The following is a 21117-nucleotide window of genomic DNA, read 5'->3' as shown; positions in this document are numbered from 1 at the left end:
TTCTCATATACTAAAAAAACAAACAACAACCCCACAAACATTTGACTTGCAGAACTGGCCCAGCTCCATTTTCCCGATAAGGAGCTTTATAAAACTAGACTGAAGCCAGCACAGAAATCAAGTCAGCGTGATCATTTTGGAATCGAAAAATAAACTGATTCTGCAGAAGGAGTCTTAATGGCTTGGCAAACAGTAACAGAATTATTTAACGATGGAACACTTGATTAATTAAACTTTGTTCCATAGTTAAGACTCGTTGGGCAGAATAAATCAGAACAAGATCGCTGCTCCCTCTTCACCAGGCCCCTCGGCTCTTGTTGCATGACTAGGTTTGGTGCGCCTATCCTCACTTCTTAACTCAGTTTCCCATGACAGCCACACCATGAAACTGTGGTTTAATAGCTCCTTACAAGCTAGGATAAACCATGGTTCACTAACCCAAAAGCATGACGTCTGAATTGGGCCTATGAGTCCAATTATCACTCTAGTTGTCAGATAAATATATTCAAGAGAGTTCAAGCTTCTATTTCTGTTCAACAGAGCACAACAATAAGCTACTATTGGAAAAACGTTGAGTTCTAGGGATTAGCTGAAGAGCTATTTTAAATTAGACAATTAATTAATCCTGTGAATAGATACACTGCAAAAAATGAATATTCACAGTTGTCACATCATGCTTTTTACTTTTTAGATTTCTGTAACTTTGAATATTAATAATATACTTTATCTAATTCCATGTTATATGTGACACTGAGGTAACAAAATTATAGGGATTTTATTGCTACAAAATCTACTTAAATATTTCTCAACACTGTTTGTATTTTATATACAAATACCATATATTTACACATAAGAGGAACATTAGATACTTACTTAATCGTCTCATATTTTCTGTGAGCCTGGAAAATGAATAGTAGATCATATGATATGTTATCTTTGAAGGACACACATATTTCTGTTACTACCCCATATTCCACACAGATTATTCAAAAATTGTGTGTGTTGAGTCAGAACTTCGGCACGTATATTTTTATCCAATTTCAATGCCGCCCTTCACCTGAAAATCACAGAGCAGTTCACAACATAAAACTACAAAATGAGAACACAAAATACATTGAGAAAGAAGGAAAGCAAAAACCAAAAACCCTCCTTCCACAAATACGTTAAAAAAGGACATAGAATGCTAATCAGTCAAAAGGCTGGTTAAAAAGAAATGTTCTGGCCTGGTGCCTAAAGACATGCAATGAATGTGCCAGGCAAGTCTCCCTGGGGAGAGAATTCCACAAGCAAGGAGCCACCACAGAAAAGGCTTGTTCTAATTATTATTATTATTATTATTATTATTATTATTATTATTATTATTATTTATTATTTATACCCCGCCCATCTGGCTGAGTTTCCCCATCCGCTCTGGGCGGCTCCCAATCGAGTGTTAAAAACAATACAGCATATTACACCGAACCTGGTCCGACCGCACTGGCCACCAATTAGTTTCTGGGCCCAGTGCAAAGTGCTGGTTTTAACCTATAAAACGGATCAGGACCGCAATACCTTAAGGACCAGCCTCTCCCCATATGAACCAGCTCAGACCCTGCAATCACCACCCGAGGTCCTTTTTCGTGCGCCTCCTTCGCAAGAAGTCTGGAGGGTTGCGACCCACCCTGAAAACTATTGGTATAGGGCAGTATACACATTTAATAAATAGAAATAACACAAAGACGGTCCTATTCTGCGGTAGCTCCCCGCTTGTTGAATGAGGCTCACCTGGCGTCTTTAGGTGCCACGCAAAAACATTCCTCTTCTCCCAGGCCACTGAAGCAATCTATGGACTTTTTGAACTGTGGGGCTTTTAATTTTTGTTTGCTTGTTATTATGATTTTTGGTGACTTTTTTTTACTGTAAAGCACCCTGTGATCCTCAGATGAAGGGCAGAATATAAATTTTAAAAATATATATATATTAAAAAATAAAATGGCTAGAGCAATTTATACACGCTAGAAAATCATTGAAATAAGTCACCGAGGTAAGTTTCACAGCTATCCTCCTGAGTGTTCCCCACTCCCACCCCAAAGTTGGATTTCCCGAGCTCTTAAAAACAGCAGAATAGAGAAAACATGAGAGGGCAATACTTTATTCTCAATTTTGTGCAGATGCCCCACAAAGGGTGAGTGAACGAATCACAGTTACTCCACAGTTAATTCCCAGAGTGGAAGCAGCCTCAAACCCTTTAGCAATTGTCCCTACTAATGTGCTTTTTTAGCAGACTGTGTCATTCAATTTTTTTTAAAAAAAAAACACACCCTGATATTTCTGTGTGACTTACCTTCTAGCACTAAGTGGTTCTTCTGTTTCAACTGTGTTTTCTTCGGGCTGAAACCTGAAGTCTTCAATATATTCCCCAAATTTGTCATAGACCCACTTTTGAACCCGTGAACACATCATGTTGCTGCGTTTATCTGCCGATAAAAAACCAACGTTTTAGTTCTAAGAGGTCAGTTGAGTACAACATATGCAAGCTAACGCAACCGTATTAACAGGTCTTCACCATGATACGATGCCCTAGAGCCAATGGGGTAGCCAATGGGGTATTGCTGGACTACAATTCCCATCAGTCCCAACTCCCATCAGCCCCAACCTGCATGGTCAATGGTCATGGATAAAGGGAGTTGTAGTCCAATAAGATATGGGAGGCCCCCTACAGATTCCCCATCCCTGCTCTAGGGATTGAACTCTTCCATCGATGGAAGGTCTGGTCACATGATCTCTCATGATTAACTGGTCCCACCCATGGCTGAATGCATTCACACACACAGAGTCCGAAGAAGATTGGCAGATCAAGTTGATGGACTATGCCGAAATGGCAAAATTAACTGGGAAGCTCAGGAACCAAGAAGACGAGAAATTTAAAAAGAATGGGAAATGCTTATAATATACCGTATTTTTCCGTGTATAAGACGGTGCTTTTTGTTTTAAAAAATTAGGCAAAAAAGGGGTGTCGTCCTATACATGGATAGTGAATGCACAGGGCGGACGTGTGATTAATGGCGGCAGCAAGCAGGAGATTGGCAGCGGCAATTGGGCGGGTGATTGGTGGCTGCGGCAAGGCCTGCTGGCAATTGGCTGTGGCAATTGGGCAGACGAGGCAGGCAGGTGATTGGCGGCTGCGGCAAGTGGGCGGGTGGGCTGTTTGTGGTGGCAAGCGGGCAGACAATTGGCGGCTGTGGTGAGGTGTGTGGTCGGCAGTGCCTGTCGCAAGCGATTGGCAGTAGAGTGCAGGAGAGTGAGCGATTGGCGGAAGTGAACCTCCCCCATCCCCCCAAAAAGCTAAACAACTTAATTTTGGGTTAAAAAAAATAGGGGTCATCTTATACACGAAAAAATGTGGTATATACAGAATCACTGTAAACAGTTTAAAACATTAGCAGGATCCTAAATACACTTGTAATGTAATAGAAACTACAGATCATTTAGGAGGATGGAAACTTTGGAGAAGTACTGTTATGCAGATGAAAGTAAGAGGACGCGTGGATGGGATAGGGGAAAGTCAGGCGATTCAGAGCAATCTCGATATGTGAATGTGTATGGCATTTTGATGTAAATTTATTCTCTTTTTTCTTTTCTTTTTCGTTTTGAAAACCAAATTTAAAAAACCTACAGTCTATTTATCTATCCACCTGAACCCTAGAGACTCATCAGTAGCAATAGCCTGGGGGCAGTTTTCAATGAGGAACCTGTCCCATAGCCTACAGCGGTAGCCAAATAGTTGGCCATATTGTGCCCTACCAGCCTCGGATCCTGGCATCCTGCCACAGTTTCGAGACTTGACCCTTCTGTGATCCTGAAGGCAGGCCTAAAAATATGCCTATCGATGAGTTAGGTTCCCCAGAATGCAAAGGAGGCACGAATGCAGAATACGATGCCATGGGGATTTCTCTAATACGGTTCCATTTACAGCACCAATGAAAAAAGGCCACAAGGCAGCGTATTATATGAAAGCACACTGGTAAACTGGGAGAGAGCATCCTGGTTTGCAGGCATGCCTAGCAGGGTCAATACAGATTTCAGGAGAAACCATGGTTTGTGATAGCTTTTCGAACCGAAACCCAAATGGTTTAGGGTGGTGTGTCTTTTCAGCACAGAGCTTCGTAAGTTTCACTCCCATCTCCACGGCACAGCAGTTTCCGAAGTCAAAGTTACGACTATGAAAACAACTTCTCAACTGTTACCATAAACTGCAGCTCACAAAACGTTGTTCTGACCCAGAATTTGTCAGTGTAAACATCATGAGAAACCATGGTTTGATTTCCTTAACCATGGTTTGGTGTGATGTCTGAACTGAACCTCCGGATGGCACAACGCACAACGAAGCAGTCAAAACAAACATGAATCCATGGTATGAAATATCTTGTTTTCGCTTTTATTTCAATGCATATCAAATTTAAGCCGTAAAGTTGAAGCTGCAAAGAATGTTTTCACCTTCATCACACCAAAGCAAGCCACCTCTTAAAAGTTTCAGACGCAATCTATTTTTTCCTATGCTTTCAAATTTTATTTTAGAGAGCACAGTAGGCAGGAAAAAGGGTTTTGTTCCAAAAAGCAGTGGGAACATATTTCTTAAGGCTTGCATAACTAGTGTTTACAGAGAAAGCAAGTTCTAGAGAGAATAACACATTAAAAGATAGGAAAAACAAAAAAAGGGAGCAGCTGTAAAAAGAGAATCACAGGAAAGAGCGCAAGATAGGAATTTAAACAGCTTTGCACTACAGCTAATTTAGAGGGGGGGAACTTGAAGCAATAACTCATCCATCAATCCCAACAGCAGTACGTAATAAATCTCAGGAATTTGGGGTGTGGGAGGTACTCTGATGTACTTATACTTTGCAAAGATAATGGATCTCCCCGTTTTCCAAAGATCATTTGTGGAACCTATTCTTCAACAACTGTCTAAAGCCAGCCAACAAAGTGTGCCATCTAGTAGCATGGAACTCACAGAACAGTATCTGCAAACAGAGAGAATTACCGTATTTTTTGCTCTATAAGACTCACTTTTTCCTCCTAAACAGCAAGGAGAAATGTGTGTGCGTCTTATGGAGCGAATGCAGGCTGCACAGCTATCCCAGAAGCCAGAACAGCAAGAGGGATCACTGCTTTTGCTGCGCAGCGATCCCTCTTGCTGTTCTGGCTTCTGGGATTCAGAATATTTTTTTTTCCTTGTTTTCCTCCTCCAAAAACTAGGTGCGTCTTATGGTCTGGTGCATCTTATAGAGCGAAAAATACAGTACATTTTCTGCCACATCAGAGGTTGGGAACCTCTAGCCCACAGACCAACTCTGGTGCACTACAAAATGGCAAACGGGTGCTGTTTTGGCCCACAGGGCCATTGCTCCCAAATCGCCCCCATCTGGTGATCAGCTGGTGTCACAGGGCAACATCAGCTGATGTGCCAGGCGTGGCGGGTTTCAATCCTGCCTGGTGCAGAGTTGCCTGCAGGGAACATGCTGGCAAAGCAGACTCCTCTCCCCACCAAGTGGGGTCAACTTTGGCAGGTGGGTAGTCACCTGCTGTCACCATTTTGCAGGTGACTGACAAGGTGAGTGCTCCCACCCACCTGTCAAAGTTGGCCTGTGGAGTGGGGAGACACAGAACTGGCTCACTCCTGCACTAAAAATATCTTCTCGAAGGTTATACACATATACACACACACTCTCTCTCTCTCCTCTGGCCAATCTCTCTAGGCCTTTCTCTCACACACGTTCCTCTGGCTCAGGTGAAAACCTGACCAAAATCCCTAAGCCAGGTGCCTAATGCGTTTTGTTAGAAATTAGCCAGGTGCCAGGCGCGTTTCACGACTGGCACTTATCCAATTGCGACCACATGGAGATCTCTGGATGCAAGTTTGGCGACTGGGGAAAGCAAAATGTCACTTGCAGAAGGATCTGAAATATTTTCCTTGAAGATTGAATTTGTCTCATTCTGGATTGTTTCAATTGATGTTTTAATGTGCTGTAAACCAGCGCGGGTGGCGCTGTGGTCTAAACCACTGAGCTTCTTGGTCTTGCTGATCGGAAGGTCGCGGTTCGAATCCCCACAACGGGGTGAGCTCCCGTTACTCGGTCCCTGCTCCTACCAACCCAGCAGTTCGAAAGCACGCCAGTGCAAGTAGATAAATAGGTACTGCTCAGGTGGGAAGGTAAATGGCGTTTCCGTGCGCTGCTCTGGTTTCGCCAGAAGTGGTTTAGTCATGCTGGCCACATGACCCAGAAAAACTGTTTGCGGACAAACAGCGGCTCCCTTGGCCAGTAAAGCGAGATGAGCGCTGCAACCCCAGAGTCATCCGTGACTGGACTTAACGGTCAGGGGTCCCTTTACCTTTTTAAAACCATTTTGAGATTCTCTCATCAACCCCCCCTTTAAAATATAAAGCCGTATATAAATGATGATGATGATATCCCACTGCAAACAACAAGAACAACCCAGTGCCCAGACGTTCCATCGTGATGACCGGAACCTAGTTTTAAGGAGCCATTGGCAATTAGATTATATCTGAGTTTCCAACATTGTCCCTAGAGAGCTAGTAATAAGTCAAAAAGTACCTGTTCCGTTGGCTTGTGTCTGTGCTTTTGGGGGTTGCGGAGGTGGTGGTGACTCTTCTGTTCTGCAACAAGCCAAACAAACAAAAGCAGTAAGGTAAGCATAGCATCTCCAATTCACAAAAACAAAATGAGTATGTATTTCATATGTGTGTGGGTGTATCTTTATTGGCTTGCTAGAAGAGGAATAATAATAATAATAATAATAATAATAATAATAATAATAATAACATGATTTAAAACGTTGCATGACCCCAAATTAAAAGTATTATGCGTTGTCTGTCTGAACCTTGAAGTCTCCTCTTATGAGACTCAGTTGAATCAAGGGCTGATTCAAAACTTTCAGATAAAAAAATAAGAGATACAGCAGCAGCCTTGTCAGAATTTTACCAATCAGATTACAGGTTGTCTTATTTTGAAAACACAGCAGCTGTGGGGAACCCCAGAGAGCGGTCATTTCCCATCTAAGTGCTAAGATCTGAGATAAAGGCTCTCTTGTCCCTGGTCTTAGTGCTGTGGTGCTTAGCACTGAGATTTGAGACAAACCTCTGCCTGCTGCCACTTGTGGTCTAAGAGGAGGCAGGCACTTATCTCCAATCTTAGTGCGAAAAGCGCCACAGAGCTAAGATTGCAGAAGAGAAAAATGTGGCCTGCTCTTTTGCAGTAAAAGGCAATAAGGTTTTTCCTTTGCATCTCAGATTGAACTCAAAGAAGAATCTTCCTTTGCAGCTATGGCAAGAAGAAGAAGAAGAAGAAGAAGAAGAAGAAGAAGAAGAAGAAGAAGAAGAAGAAGAAGAAGAAGAAGAATTTATTATTATTTATACCCGACCCATCTGGCTGGGTTTCCCCAGCCACTCTGGGCTGTTTCCAATAAAATATTAAAAATACAATAAAACATCAAACATTAAAAACTTCCCTAATCAGGGCTGCCTTCAGATGTCTTCTAAAAGTCAGATAGTTGTTTATTTCCTTGACATCTGATGGGAGGGCATTCCACAGGGCGGGCACCACCACCGAGAAGGCCCTCTGCCTGGTTCCCTGTAACCTCAATTCTTGTGGTGAGGGAACAACCAGAAGACCCTCAGAAGAGGACCTCAGTGTCCAGGCTGAATGATGGGGATATGCTCCTTCAGGTATACTGGGCTGAGGCCGTTTGGAAGATGTACCCTTCTAAGTATCCCTCATCAAAAAAAAGTACACAGAAAGATAGCTATGGAGCACACCATATAAAATAACACGCAAGCATTTGAAAAGTACATCCGATATCCAAGGTAAGCGGGGGAAATTGCATTCCACGCTGTATTTCTCCCCCACCGATTTTCAGCGCTGTAGACATGAGATAACAGCAGCTTCTTGGCAAGAATCTGCCTGAATATTCACGTATTCACCAAATGCTTAATGCTCTATGGTGAAAACTTTCACAAAGTCCCTGGTTTGGCTCCACAGTGCTGAAACAAGATTCTGCCGCTCAAAAAAACCCCCACGAAAGCCGATTGTTATGTTCTGTGAAGGCAGATAGGTGCTCGGACCTGGATACCTGGGAAGCGCAACATCATGCTATGGGCAATTTCTATTGCTTCCCAGCACCGCTGATAGAAAATAAAGCATGGGAACAGAGAAGGCAGGGTCTGCAATAGGAAGGGGAAAGTGGAGTTACAGGTGGCAGTTGCAGTTCCCAGGTTAATAGGCAGCTGGGAAAAGAAGAAGAAGAGGAGTTTGGATTTGATATCACCACCCTAAGGAGCTTTATCACTATCCTAAGGAGTCTCAAAGTGGCTAACATTCTCCTTCCCTTCCTCCCCCACAACAAACACTCTGTGAGGTGAGTGGGGCTGAGAGACTTCAGAGAAGTGTGACTAGCCCAAGGTCACCCAGCAGCTGCATGTGGAGGAGCGAGGAATCGAACCCAATTCACCACATTACGAGTTCACTGCTCTTAACCACTACACCACGCAGGCACACTGGGGCAAAGTGGTGGGGCTAAACCATGAAGAAAGTTTGAAAGAGGGGGAGGCAGTGGGTAGTTCTGCATCCCACTCCCCAATTCTTCCTGGAGAGCCCAATTGTTAGCCTGAAGCCTTCGTTATACACTTTTAGGCACCAGGCAAAAAACATTCCTCTTTAACCAGGCCTTCAGCTGATTAGACATCCAGTGCCCTTTTAGAATGTGTTGGGGAGGGGGCTATTGGGTTACTTTTGTTTTTATTATGCATTTTGTGGTTTTAGATTGTGATTTTCTGTTGTAACTGCCCTGAGATCTGCGGGTACAGGGCAGTATAATAATAATAATAATAATAATAATAATAATAATAATAATAATAAACCTTTATAATATACCTGTGTACAATGAAATTAACAGAGCCTTCCCCCCCCCCACCAAACACTCAATCTCATTGTACTCTGTGTGCTTGTTGCACAACACATCAACCTCGAAAGTCAGTTGCACTATATTATTTTCCATTCAGCAACCTAACAGCTCATGGATAGAACATATCTCCTGCCTGAGGGTAGAAGATTAAAGAGGTGCTGGCCGGGGTGTGAATCGCCCCTGAGAACGATCCCTTGCGATGTCATCTAGCGGCCTCCGGGGACATGATATCATGTGCTGTGTTCACCACCCTCTGTAAAGAATTTCTGTCCGTGGCTTTCAAGCCAACGTACCACAGTGTGATACAACATGAGAGGACACTTTCTATTGTGGACCGGTAGAAGGAGGTCATCAATTGTTGTTTGACATTGTTCTTTCGCAAGACCCTGAGAAAATGGAGTCTCTGCTGGGCCTTCCTAACCACCTGAGTTATATTGTTTTTCCAAGTGAGGTCTTCACTAAGGTAAACTCCCAGGAATTTAAAGGAAGAGACTCTCTCCACACAACCCCTCTGATATACAACAAGTATATCCCCTCTCTTCCTCCGAAATTCCAACACCATCTCCTTTGTCTTGCTAATATTTAGGTGCAAGTTATTCTCTAAGCACCATGTAGATACTTTTTGAACCTCCTCCCTGTACGCTGATTCATCTCCACCTGTAATTAGATCCATTATGGTAGTATCATCTGCAAACTTAATAATTACAGTGGGTGGATCAGATGAAAAACAGTCGTATGTATACAATGAGTACAGGTACACATATCCCTGTGGGGTGCCAGTGCTGAGCTTCAGGGAGGTAATGGTTTCAACTGGGACCTACTGCAGGAATACAGTGGTACTTCGGGTTACATACGCTTCAGGTTACACACTCCACTAACCCAGAAATAGTGCTTCAGGTTAAGAACTTTGCTTCAGGATAAGAACAGAAATTGGGCTCCGGCGGCACGGCAGCAGCAGGAGGCCCCATTAGCTAAAGTGGTGCTTCAGGTTAAGAACAGTTTCAGGTTAAGAACGGACCTCCGGAACGAATTAAGTACTTAACCTGAGGTGCCACCGTATAAGAGCTGGTGCCAAGACGGCTTAAGGGCAACACTGAACCCAACCAAATCTTCCACAAAAATGTTGACCTGCATTTTAAAACCAGGAAGACTCCAACCCATGACGTCGCATCTGCCTAACGTCTTAATTTTCTTAATTGATAAAACGATGCTTCTATCAAGTGCGCTGGTAGCGCCAGCTCAAGCCCGTTTGTATTTAGCCTCACGGCAATTAAGAGTAGCGTGAGACGTCGCTCAGAGCCGGCCGTGAGCGGCTAATGGCATGTAATTTCACGCAGCAGCAAAGTGCAGGTTTGCAGACTTCCATTCAACTCCAACCCACAGAAACACCCAAGGAGCAGTGCCAAGGAATTAGCAAGCTTTCTTATTTTTACAGCTGGCGCCCCTGACGCACCAGCTGGAAAGGAAACTTGACCCAAGATGCACTTGTTATTTACGCGGGCAGGCAGCCTTCAAAGAGCACCGCAAACAAGGATCCCAAGCAGGGGCTGCGTGACAATCTGCTCTGTTAAAAATGCCCTTTCCAACCTCTGTACCTTTTCAAAACCCTAGGCTAGCCTTTCCCATCCTGACATCCTTCGGATGCCGCTGGACTCCGACTCCCATCAGACCCAGGCAGCATGGGTCTCTGGGTCAGAGATTATGGGATGTGCAGTCCCAACGACATCTGGGGAGCTAAGGAAGGCTGACCTAGATTCGTCAGATGAAGTTACCTAAAATTCAGCTAGCAAGGACATGCAAAATGTAAAATCTCTACCGTAAGTGACAGCAAATTCTGCCAATAAGCTACTGGTGGGTTTACGTTCACTATTTCTGTCCAAAACAAAAAAAGAGTGGTCACCTTATATCCAAGTTTTTTTATTTTTATTAATACTATTATTATTATTAATTTCATTTCTATACCACTTTGGGACGCGGGCAGCGCTGTGGGTTAAACCACAGAGCCTAGGACTTGCCGATCAGAAGGTTGGTGGTTCGAATCCCCGTGACGGGGTGAGCTCCTGTTGCTCCGTCCCTGCTCCTGCCAAGCTAGCAGTTCAAAAGAACGTCAAAGTGCAAGTAGATAAATAGGTACCGCTCCGGCGGGAAGGTAAATGGCGTTTCCGTGCACTGCTCTGGTTTGCCAGAAGCGGCTTAGTCATGCTGGCCACATGACCCGGAAGCTGTACGCCGGCTCCCTCGGCCAGTAAAGCAAGATGAGCGCCGCAACCCCCGAGTCAGCCACGACTGGACCTAATGGTCAGGGGTCCCTTTACCTTTACCTATGCCACTTTATATTTTTAAGTTTGTGTATTTGAGGGCACTTACAGTTTCAAGCAGGGCTTTCTTTTCAACCAGAACTCCCCTGAACTCAGCGTCCAGCACCTCTCAGGTCAGCGCCATAATAAAGTAATAATCATAAATAAATAAGAATAAAAATGTGCACCCCACCACCATTGTAACTATCCAACCTCCCAAAATTTCAACACCTCCTGCGATGTGTTGATCCCTTTCCGTTTTACCGATAAAAATTCTACAAACACCCTCCATATCCCCTCAAAATCATTTCTCCTGCATATTCCCCGTCTTATATTAATGGCACGTGTTAATTTATCATTAATAGCTGTACCCCACATCTCTTTATACCATTCTTCCATATTATATTCTGCTTGCCCCTTCCACTTCCTAGCTATAATAATTCGTGCAGCTGTCAATAAATTTGTGAGCAAGTCCTTCGAACTTTGCCATTGCCTTTATAACAGAACAAGCACATCATTTTCTAGAAAAACAGCACTGGTTTCAAGGATATTTCAGCATTTAAATAAGTGCAGAAATAAACTCTGACAGACATGAGTAATCAGAGAAACCACTCCCAAACGGTTTGTGCTAAACACATTTGTGTGCTATACGTAGAGGAGCTGATTTTGCCTGGATTTTGAAAGCAAAGCTCTGAAGTTGGGTCAAATGCTTGTCAGCTTTAGCATCTGCTAGGTTCTGCAAAAGGACCTTTAACCGGTAAAGTTTTAGAGCGGAAATAGCAGGCTGCACCAGTGTTGCATTATGAAAAGCATGGTTTTTAGTTAGGGCTGGGCAATATATTCATATATCGCATAAAACAGGTTAGAAGTCCATATTGTGATATCAGATTCATAATTTTTGAACTGGCACTATATCACGAATCATGGTGTGTGAGTGTGCTATGCAAAAATCACGATGTGGGGGAAACCGTGAAGCCAGCCAATGCCTCTCCACAGCTCCATCCTTATTTCAGAAATTGTGATATATCAGTATATTGTGATGTTTAGCTGGCGATATATCACAATGTTAAAAACCAGGTATCGCCCAGCCTTAGGTCAGGGCTTTGTTAGCCAGGTTGAGAATCCAGCTCTGGTGAAAACATCAGAATTTTATGGGGTTTATTGGGGGGCGGGGGTTCAAAACGCTCTGCCAACCTTTTGGCAGACAACCTAAAAAGGAGTTCATGGGCCATAATTGGGCTGCAGACCCCCATATGAGAACCTATTCTCATATTTTTAGCCTTGCAGACTGCCTTGCGCTAGGTATTACGTAAACAGCCCACAAAAATAACTGAACCAGCATTTGTTTACAAATTAATAACTTGCCTAGGAAATATGGGGATTACACAAAAAAGACCTATTATCCTCCCCCCCCCCCAAAAAAAAAGTACGCAAATTTAGTGCCTTATCTTCTCCTAATCTACATGCCCATGTAGGTTAGGAAGCTAATGGGATGTTAAAAATATCTCATTACAGGACAAATTAATTCTCAGGATGAATTAATTCTCAACAGTAGCCGTTCTACGTGCAACATCAGTGTTTAATGGCCTGCCAGGCTATAAATAAATGAGAGAGAGAAAATCAGCCAGCCAAGGGTCCTGCTGATTAGTGCTGCAAATTGCTTTTAAAAAAAAAATGTTGAATTTAAATTCTCCTGTTCAGCTAAACTTGCATATGGACAAAAGACAACATAAAAGCAAGAAAGCAATTCGCTGAAAAAGTGAAATAAAAATAAAAATGGATGCTTCATGTGCTTATCCCGCTAGCCAGTAAATGGCACTCTTCCTAAACTCACAAGAACCAAAACAAGAATATAAATTGCATATACAAAAAATAAAGGTAAAGGACCCCTGACAGTTAAGTCCAGTCACGAAGAAGTCTGGGGTTGCGGCGCTCATCTCGCTTTACTAGCCAAGGGAGCCAGCGTTTGTCCACATACAGTTTTTCCGGGTCATGTGGCCATCATGACTAAGCCGCTTCTGGCGAAACAAGAGCAGCTCACGGAAACGCTGTTTACCTTCCCGTCAGAGCAGTACCTATTTATCTACTTGCACTTTGACGTGCTTTCGAACTGCTAGGTTGGCAGGAGCTGGGACAGAGCAACGGGAGCTCACCCCGTCACGGGGATTCGAACTGCCAACCTTCTGATCAGCAAGCCCAAGGCTCAGTGATTTAGACCACAGCACCACCTGCGTCTCAACTACAATTGCCCCAAATGCTAACCACAGCTCCACACTGGTGGCTGCCATCAACCCAACCCCTCCTTTAACTACTGCATTCCAGAAACCAGGCTTTTCAGCTAGAGTACAGAAGAACACTTAGCAGTGGTCAAGCAAGTGGAAAGCATATTAACATCGGGGAGATATTTTATTGATCTTTCTAAAAGGATGCCCGGGCCACTTAATATTTTAAAAAATATCTGCTCAGCGCACGGCATAAAAACAGCAAACATCGTTAAAGCGAAAGTACAACGCATAGCCAGTAAAACAGCACTATAAAAACAGGGCTGTGTGCCGAATTTGACCGAGGCTCGAGCGAAGGCACATCTATGGGGAAGGCCTTGGATGAATGGACAGCTGTGAGTCGCTGCAAGTCCAGTTGGGCTGGACCAGAGTGATCTGCAGCTGTCAGTGAGGGGTATCAGGCAGGAAGAGAGGCAGACATGATGCAAAAACTGTAATCCACTGGAGCAGTCAAGTACAACCAAGGGGCAGGCAGGTGTGGAGAACCACCTGGTCCTGAATGGGGTAACTGTGCCCCCGAAGAACCAGGTGCGCAGCCTGGGAGTCATTTTGGACTCACAGCTGTCCATGGAGGAGCAGGTCAATTCTGTGTCCAGGGCAGCTGTCTACCAGCTCCACCTGGTACGCAGACTGAGACCCTATCTACCCGCAGACTGTCTCGCCAGAGTGGTGCATGCTCTGGTTATCTCCCGCTTGGACTACTACAATGCATTCTCCGTGGGGCTACCTTTGAAGGTGACCTGGAAAATACAACTAATCTAGAATGCGGCAGCTAGACTGGCGACCGGGATTGGCCGCCGAGACCACATAACACCAGTCCCGAAAGACATACATTGGCTCCCAGTACGTTTCCTAGAGCAATTCAAAGTTCTGGTGCTGACTTTTAAAGCCCTAAACGGTCTCGGCCCAGTATACCTGATGGAGTGTCTCCACCCCCACTGTTCAGCCTGCATACTGAGGCCCAGCTCCGAGGCCCTTCTGGAGGTTCCCTTACTGCGAGATGTGAGGTTACAGGGAACCAGGCAGAGGGTCTTCTCGGTAGTGGCACCTGCCCTGTGGAATGCCCTCCCATCAGATGTCAAGGAAATAAACAACTATCTGACTTTTAGAAGACATCTTAATGCAGCCCTGTTTAGGGAAGCTTTTAATGTTTGATGTTTTATTCTGTTTTTAATCTGTTGGGAGCCGCCCAGTGTGGCTGGGGAAACCCAGCCAGATGGGCAGGGTATAAATAATAAATTATTATTATATTATTATTATTATGGGAGGCAAGTGCTTTCTCGCTCGGACTTGGAAGGTGCAGGGCAAGCAGCTATTGTGCATGCTGTTGGTTGCTGCTTCAATGAGTGGTGTTGACTGGCTGGTGCTCCGGCAGTTGGGCGGGCGATCTGCAGCTTCTGCCGGCAATGGGACAGACAGGAGTTGGATCTAAACCACAGAGCCTAGGACTTGCCGATCAGAAGGTCGGTGGTTCAAATCCCCGCGACGGGGTGAGCTCCCGTTGTTCCGTCCCTGCTCCTGCCAACCTAGCAGTTCGAAAGCACATCAAAGTGCAAGTAGATAAATAGGCACCGCTCCGGCGGGAAGGTAAATGGTGTTTCCATGTGCTGCTCTGGTTCGCCAGAAGCGGCTTAGTCATGCTGGCCACATGACCCGGAAGCTGCACGCCGGCTCCCTCGGCCAATAAAGCGAGATGAGCGCCGCAACCCCAGAGTCGGTCACAACTGGACCTAATGGTCAGGGGTCCCTTTACCTTTACAAGGTGAGCGATTTTTGGCAATCCCCCCCAAAAAAGCTAAACAACTCTGGGTAATCCTTTCCAACTCTGTGCCATCTCCCCCCATTTTCTTAAATTTGAGTCCCCAGAAACAGGGGTCGTCCTATACATGGGGTCGTCTTATAGACGGAAAAGTACGGTAGCTCCCGTTTGCAAGGAACACACTGCTAGCGGTAATTACAGTTTGGTTATGCGATAAAACTAGCTCACAACTTGTAAAACGCAGAAGTGACAGAATGCAATTTGCATCAGACAAATGGCTGATCAGACCATTTCAAATCATTTAGACATTTGTTTCGTTGGCAACGTGCCTCTTGTAGCAGATGCTATACCCAGCGCTAGACAATCCCTGAGCATCCTTATAGATAAATCTATGAAACTGATGCTACTTGGCTTGTTTAGTATGTCTTCTTTACATGGGCGTGATAGGAGCTCTTGAAAAACGCAAGAAAAAGAATTACTTTCCACTGGGGCAACCCGTTCTCCTTGTCACATAATATATGATTCAGCGATGCTTAATATGTAAGTTGTCTCACAGGCAGACCAATTCATTAGTCTCTGCTTTTCCTACATAGAGGAAACATGAAACCACCACAAAAAAACATAGACTTCGCCTCTCTGTGAAGAGAGGATCTTCCCACCAAATAATAGATTTGAGGCCAATTGTCACTGCTTAATTAACGGTTAGCAAGCTTTCAATGAGGATGGATTCAGTCTGGTTAACTGTTTTTGTGGCTTCTGACACTACGATGTCCGAAGTCACCCAAATGTCGCTAATAAGGGCAAAAATGCCACTTAGATGGGAGAGGAGGACAGCACTTTGAGACCCAACCAGGAAATAAATGACACAATGCATCTAAGCTGCTGAGTATGACCATGAAAATGTGTTTTGATTAATGAACGAGATCAGATTTCTATACAGCCTTGTATGGATTCTAGAAATGTCACTGCTTCAAAATCACTGAGTACCAAAACGAAGAAATTTCAGGTTTTATTATTCATCATTCCCAGGGCGAAATCACCTAGAGAACAGCCTGGTCTCTTAAAAACAAACAAAAACCCACAACGCACACACACAGCTGTACTGCACCTTGCAGGTTTGCCTTACCTGGTTTTAAGTATTTCATTGACTTTTTGCTCCAGTTCTATCCTTCGTAGACGTTCTTTTTCCAGCTCTTGTTTCAATGTTTCAGCATTCGTTTCTTCTCGCAACTTCCTGAGCTCCTCCTCTGTTAAAAAAGGGAGGAAAGATAAAATAAGGGGATTGTCCTTGATAAAAAGGTAAAGGTAAAGGGACCCCTGACCATTAGGTCCGGTCGTGGCCGACTCTGGGGTTGCGGCGCTCATCTCGCTTTATTGGCCGAGGGAGCCGGCGTATAGCTTCCGGGTCATGTGGCCAGCATGACTAAGCTGCTTCTGGCAAACCAGAGCAGCGCACGGAAACACCGTTTACCTTCCCGCTGGAAGCACCCGCATGCACTTTGACATGCTTACGAACTGCTAGGTTGGCAGGAGCAGGGACCGAGCAACAGGAGCTCACCCCGTCACGGGGATTCGAACCACCGACCTTCTGATCGGCAAGTCCTAGGCTCTGTGGTTTAACCCACAGCGCCACCCGTGCCCTTGATAGCCAGACTAAAATCAAGCACCAAACCTAGGAACTTAAAGGCTGAATGGGTTGTTCATGTTCCCCAGGCCTGTACTCAGGGAGAGGAATAGGCATGGACGGTGGAATCAAATACAGTGGTACCTTGGTTCTCAAACGCCTTGGTTCCCAAACGCCAAAAACCCGGAAATAAGTGTTCCGGTTTTTGAATGTTTTTTGGAAGCCAAATGCCCGATGCGGCTGTTGGCTATTGTTTCCCAGACGCCTGCACCCATCAGAAGCTGCACCTTGGTTTTCGAACATTTTGGAAGTCAAACGGACTTCCAGAACAGATTAAGTTTGGCGCTTTTGTTTTTGCTCTTTATTCTGCGTTTTTGAGGCTTTTTCGATTCATGTGTTTTTGTGACTGTGTGGGACCCAATTCAGCTACTGATTGATTGTGTGACTGCGGAAATGGATAAAAGGCCCACATCCAAACAATGATGGATCACCAGTGCAGGTAAGAAATAGTAATAATTTTAATTTTTATCATCTACAATACAGTCCTATTTATTTTATAGTACAGTACATTGATTATTGCTTTCATTATATGGATCAATGGGCTTGTTACATAGTAAAATTCGGATTTCCGGAATGGATTAAATTTGAGAAACAAGGTTTAGCACAAAGGTGGAAATTACAAGAATTACCAACGATTGAGGAGTGGCAGATGAAGATGATGGAATATGCAGAATTGGCCAAAATGACTGTGAGGATTCGGAACCAAGGCGATCAGAAATTCCAGAGAGATTAGAGTAAATTTATTGAGTATTTAAGAGATTATTGTAAAAAATTGAAGATACTAGCAGGACTGACATAAATCCTGCAACGTAGGGTAATAATTAGTATCTGACCATAAACAATAGGACTCAATATGTATTAAAGGACAGAAACTGACATTAGAAAGGCGTGCATAACTTATGAGGAAACAGAAAACCAGTTCAAGGGAGGGAGGGAAGTCACGAGCTCAGCGGAGCAAATGCATTTGATTGATTATTGTAATGTTGTTATATGTTTTATTAATGAAAATAATAAAAATTATATCAAAAAACGTTTGAGAACCAAGGTACCGCTGTAGTATTATATGGGTCATACTTGTGAAGTGAATATTCCTTCACATCTCATAGATATAGCTTGCATGCATCCAGTGAAGAATACGATTGGTAATGCAAAGCTCATTCTACAGTAAATGCCTTTGCCATTCTAAAGCCGTGCGCACAGGATTCTTTGCTTTTTTTCTAGGAAGGAAAATGCTTTTGACAATACTGGCTTACTAATAATGCAAGCTATTATTGCTTTTAAAGGTCTAGCCCACCGGATTAACATAGTGCAGTGCTCGTGCTAGGTTTATGAAAGGCTTCTTTTGTCCATTTGCCTTCATTTTATTTTTAATGACCTTTTAAGAATTGTTTGCACAGTCACTCAATCTAATGCAGGTGGGTGGGAAATGAAATAGCGGGGGGGGGGGGGAGAATGGAGGATAACTCTGAGTCATCCGAGGGTTTGTACACTCTGGTTTTAAGGTAATTATTCAGATACCATGCTGGCCTCAAAAGCTTTCCTCATTGTTCTGTGGAGGAAGATCTTTAAAAAACCTCACAAAAAACACCAGAGGGAAGATGCAACATCAGGTGATTTTTATGCTACCGTATACTGTGTATACCTTTTTATTTATTATAATTACTTTATTTATTAAATTTCTAGACTTCCCTTCATCTGAGAACCACAGGGTGGTTTCCAACATAAAAACACAAAAATGTGTAACGTAGTAAGAAACCAAAACAATACACACACACATGCCCAGTTTGAAAGACTGTTTAATTAACCAAAGGACTGGGAGAAGAGGGATGTTTTTGCCTGGCGCCTAAAGATTTGTAATGAAGGTGCCAGGTGAGTCTCCCTGGGGAGAAAATTCTAGTAGGCATCGCAGAAAACTGTTCGTGAAGGAAACACCCGAATAAAGGTCTCAGGTGATTATATCTCAATTTTTCAGCGAGATCTGGAAAGGAGGTACAGTGGTACCTCGGGTTAAGAACTTAATTCGTTCTGGAGGTCTGTTCTTAACCTGAAACTGTTCTTAACCTGAGGTACCACTTTAGCTAACGGGGCCTCCTGCTGCTGCTGTGCCGCCGTGCGATTTCTGTTCTCATCCTGAAGCAAAGTTCTTAACCTGAGGCAATATTTCTGGGTTAGCGGAGTCTGTAACCTGAAGTGTCTGTAACCCGAGGTACCACTGTATTCTACTGAATACTTGAACTTTTTCAAGCTTCACATCAGGATAGGATTCTTGTTGGGTTTCTGATAACTGGAGATTTTCCACACCTTTGATAGCTTTTCCTCCTCCATTCTAGTTGCAGATACTTTATAACACTGGAACATATCCTACAAATATGGTTTTTACCCAGGTTCTTCTTGCATTGGTACCGTATTTTACTTTAAATGTTGCATCGTTGCTCCTGAATTTCAGAAGATCATACATGGAAGCTAGATGTGTGACATCTAACATGCAGGTGTGCGATACTTAAATATAATAATCTTATATATTCCAGACGATAAGATTTAGTCTGAATGTCAAGGGGTGTCCACAATCTCTTCTCTCCAAACGCGTCACCACTTTCTGCCCTGATGGATCTGGAGTGTTGCTTGAAACTGAAAATAATAGCAACCCCCTTGATCGCCCACAGAATTTCACGCACTCGCTCTTCCTTAAACCATAGCAGGGGCAAAACAGTTGCACACATACAGAGCTCTTTCTGAAACACTTAAGGCAACATTTCAGAAAGAGGCAACCATATGGCTGTGATGGGAAGAGTGGAAACACTTGTCTCTTGCGCTTAATGTATCTGTGATGAGTAAAACTCAGTGTTTCAACTCCTCCAAAGTTGCACCTTCCCCTTCTTGCAATATTTGAGGTCAGAGGTGTTTAGGAAACAGTAAAAAGCCCTGTCCTTCCTTTAATTTTCTGACCTTTTTAGACTAGTACAATGGTACCTTGGTTCTCAAACTTAATCCGTTCCAGAAGTCCATTCCAAAGCCAAAGCGTTCCAAAACCAAGCCGTGCTTTCCCACAGACAATAATGCAAAATGGATTAATCCACTCTAGGCTTTTAAAAACAACCCCTAAAACAGCAATTTAACATGAATTGTACTATGTAACGAGACCACTGATCCATAAAATGAAAGCAATAAACAATGTACTGAAGCCACACAATCAATCAATCAATCAGTAGCTGAACTGGGTTCCACAAAAAGCCACAAAAATGCAAAATAAATAGCGAAAACAGACAGACTCAAAACGGAAGCGTAACACTCAAAACGGAGCACGTTTGGCTTCTGAAAAAAGTTTGCAAACCAGAACACTTACTTCCAGGTTTGCAGTGTTTGGGTTCCAAGTTGTTCAAATACCAAAGCATTTGAGAAGCGAGGTACCACTGTACTGAAGTGTATTACATTTCAGATAGAGAAGACAACCAGAAGCACTTTGCATGATCTGTTTTCCCCCCAAGCAACATTAACACAGAACTGTGCAAATCAACGTTCTCGAACCAGATGCCTTCCAGATGTTGTTGGACTACGGCTTCCTTTATTCCTGACTAAGTTGGTTGTGGGAGGCCTCCCTAGAAGACCAGACATTGGAGACAAACAGGACCATTATCACCATGCTTTATTTGTGAGCTGTCAGTAAGCATCTCATTGCCCTTCACAGGGAACAGAATGATGGACCGTTGGGCAATTGGCCTGATGTAGCAGAGCTTATCCATTCAAACCTATCCATTCTGAAGGAAATCAGCCCTGAGTGCTCACTGGAAGGACAGATCCTGAAGCTGAGACTCCAATATTTTGGCCACCTCATGAGAAGAGAAGACTCCCTGGAAAAGACCCTGATGTTGGGAAAGATGGAGGGCACAAGGAGAAGGGGACGACAGAAGACGAGATGGTTGGACAGTGTTCTCGAAGCTACCAGCATGAGTTTGACCAAACTGCGGGAGGCAGTGGAAGACAGGAGTGCCTGGTGTGCTCTGGTCCATGGGGTCATAAAGAGTCAGGCACGACTAAACGACTGAACAACAACAACAACAAATGAAACAGCTGTACATTGCGTCCTACACAAGCTGGAGCAGGCACTTCATACCTGTGCAATGTTCTGACCAGAATGAA

The 21117-nt window shown here is 43.8% G+C and overlaps 1 protein-coding gene across 4 annotated transcripts in view; it reads right to left on the bottom strand.

Annotated features, from left to right (window-relative positions):
• GRAMD4 (GRAM domain containing 4) overlaps window positions 1-21117 on the bottom strand; it is a 98076-nt gene that overhangs the window by 24138 nt on the left and 52821 nt on the right. For all 4 annotated transcript variants that reach the window (XM_077935810.1, XM_028747834.2, XM_077935811.1 and 1 more), the window contains 4 exons: window positions 16423-16543; window positions 6594-6655; window positions 2324-2456; window positions 874-899 (listed from right to left, as the gene is read on the bottom strand). In XM_077935810.1, coding sequence (XP_077791936.1) covers window positions 874-899; window positions 2324-2456; window positions 6594-6655; window positions 16423-16543 — 342 coding nt within the window. The remainder of the gene's footprint in view (window positions 1-873; window positions 900-2323; window positions 2457-6593; window positions 6656-16422; window positions 16544-21117) is intronic.

The sequence above is a fragment of the Podarcis muralis genome, chromosome 10 (genome assembly GCF_964188315.1).
Source record: "Podarcis muralis chromosome 10, rPodMur119.hap1.1, whole genome shotgun sequence".
Classification (NCBI taxonomy): Eukaryota; Metazoa; Chordata; class Lepidosauria; order Squamata; family Lacertidae; genus Podarcis; species Podarcis muralis.
Note: the sequence above shows the minus strand (reverse complement) of the source record. Positions and strands in the feature narration are given on the sequence as shown.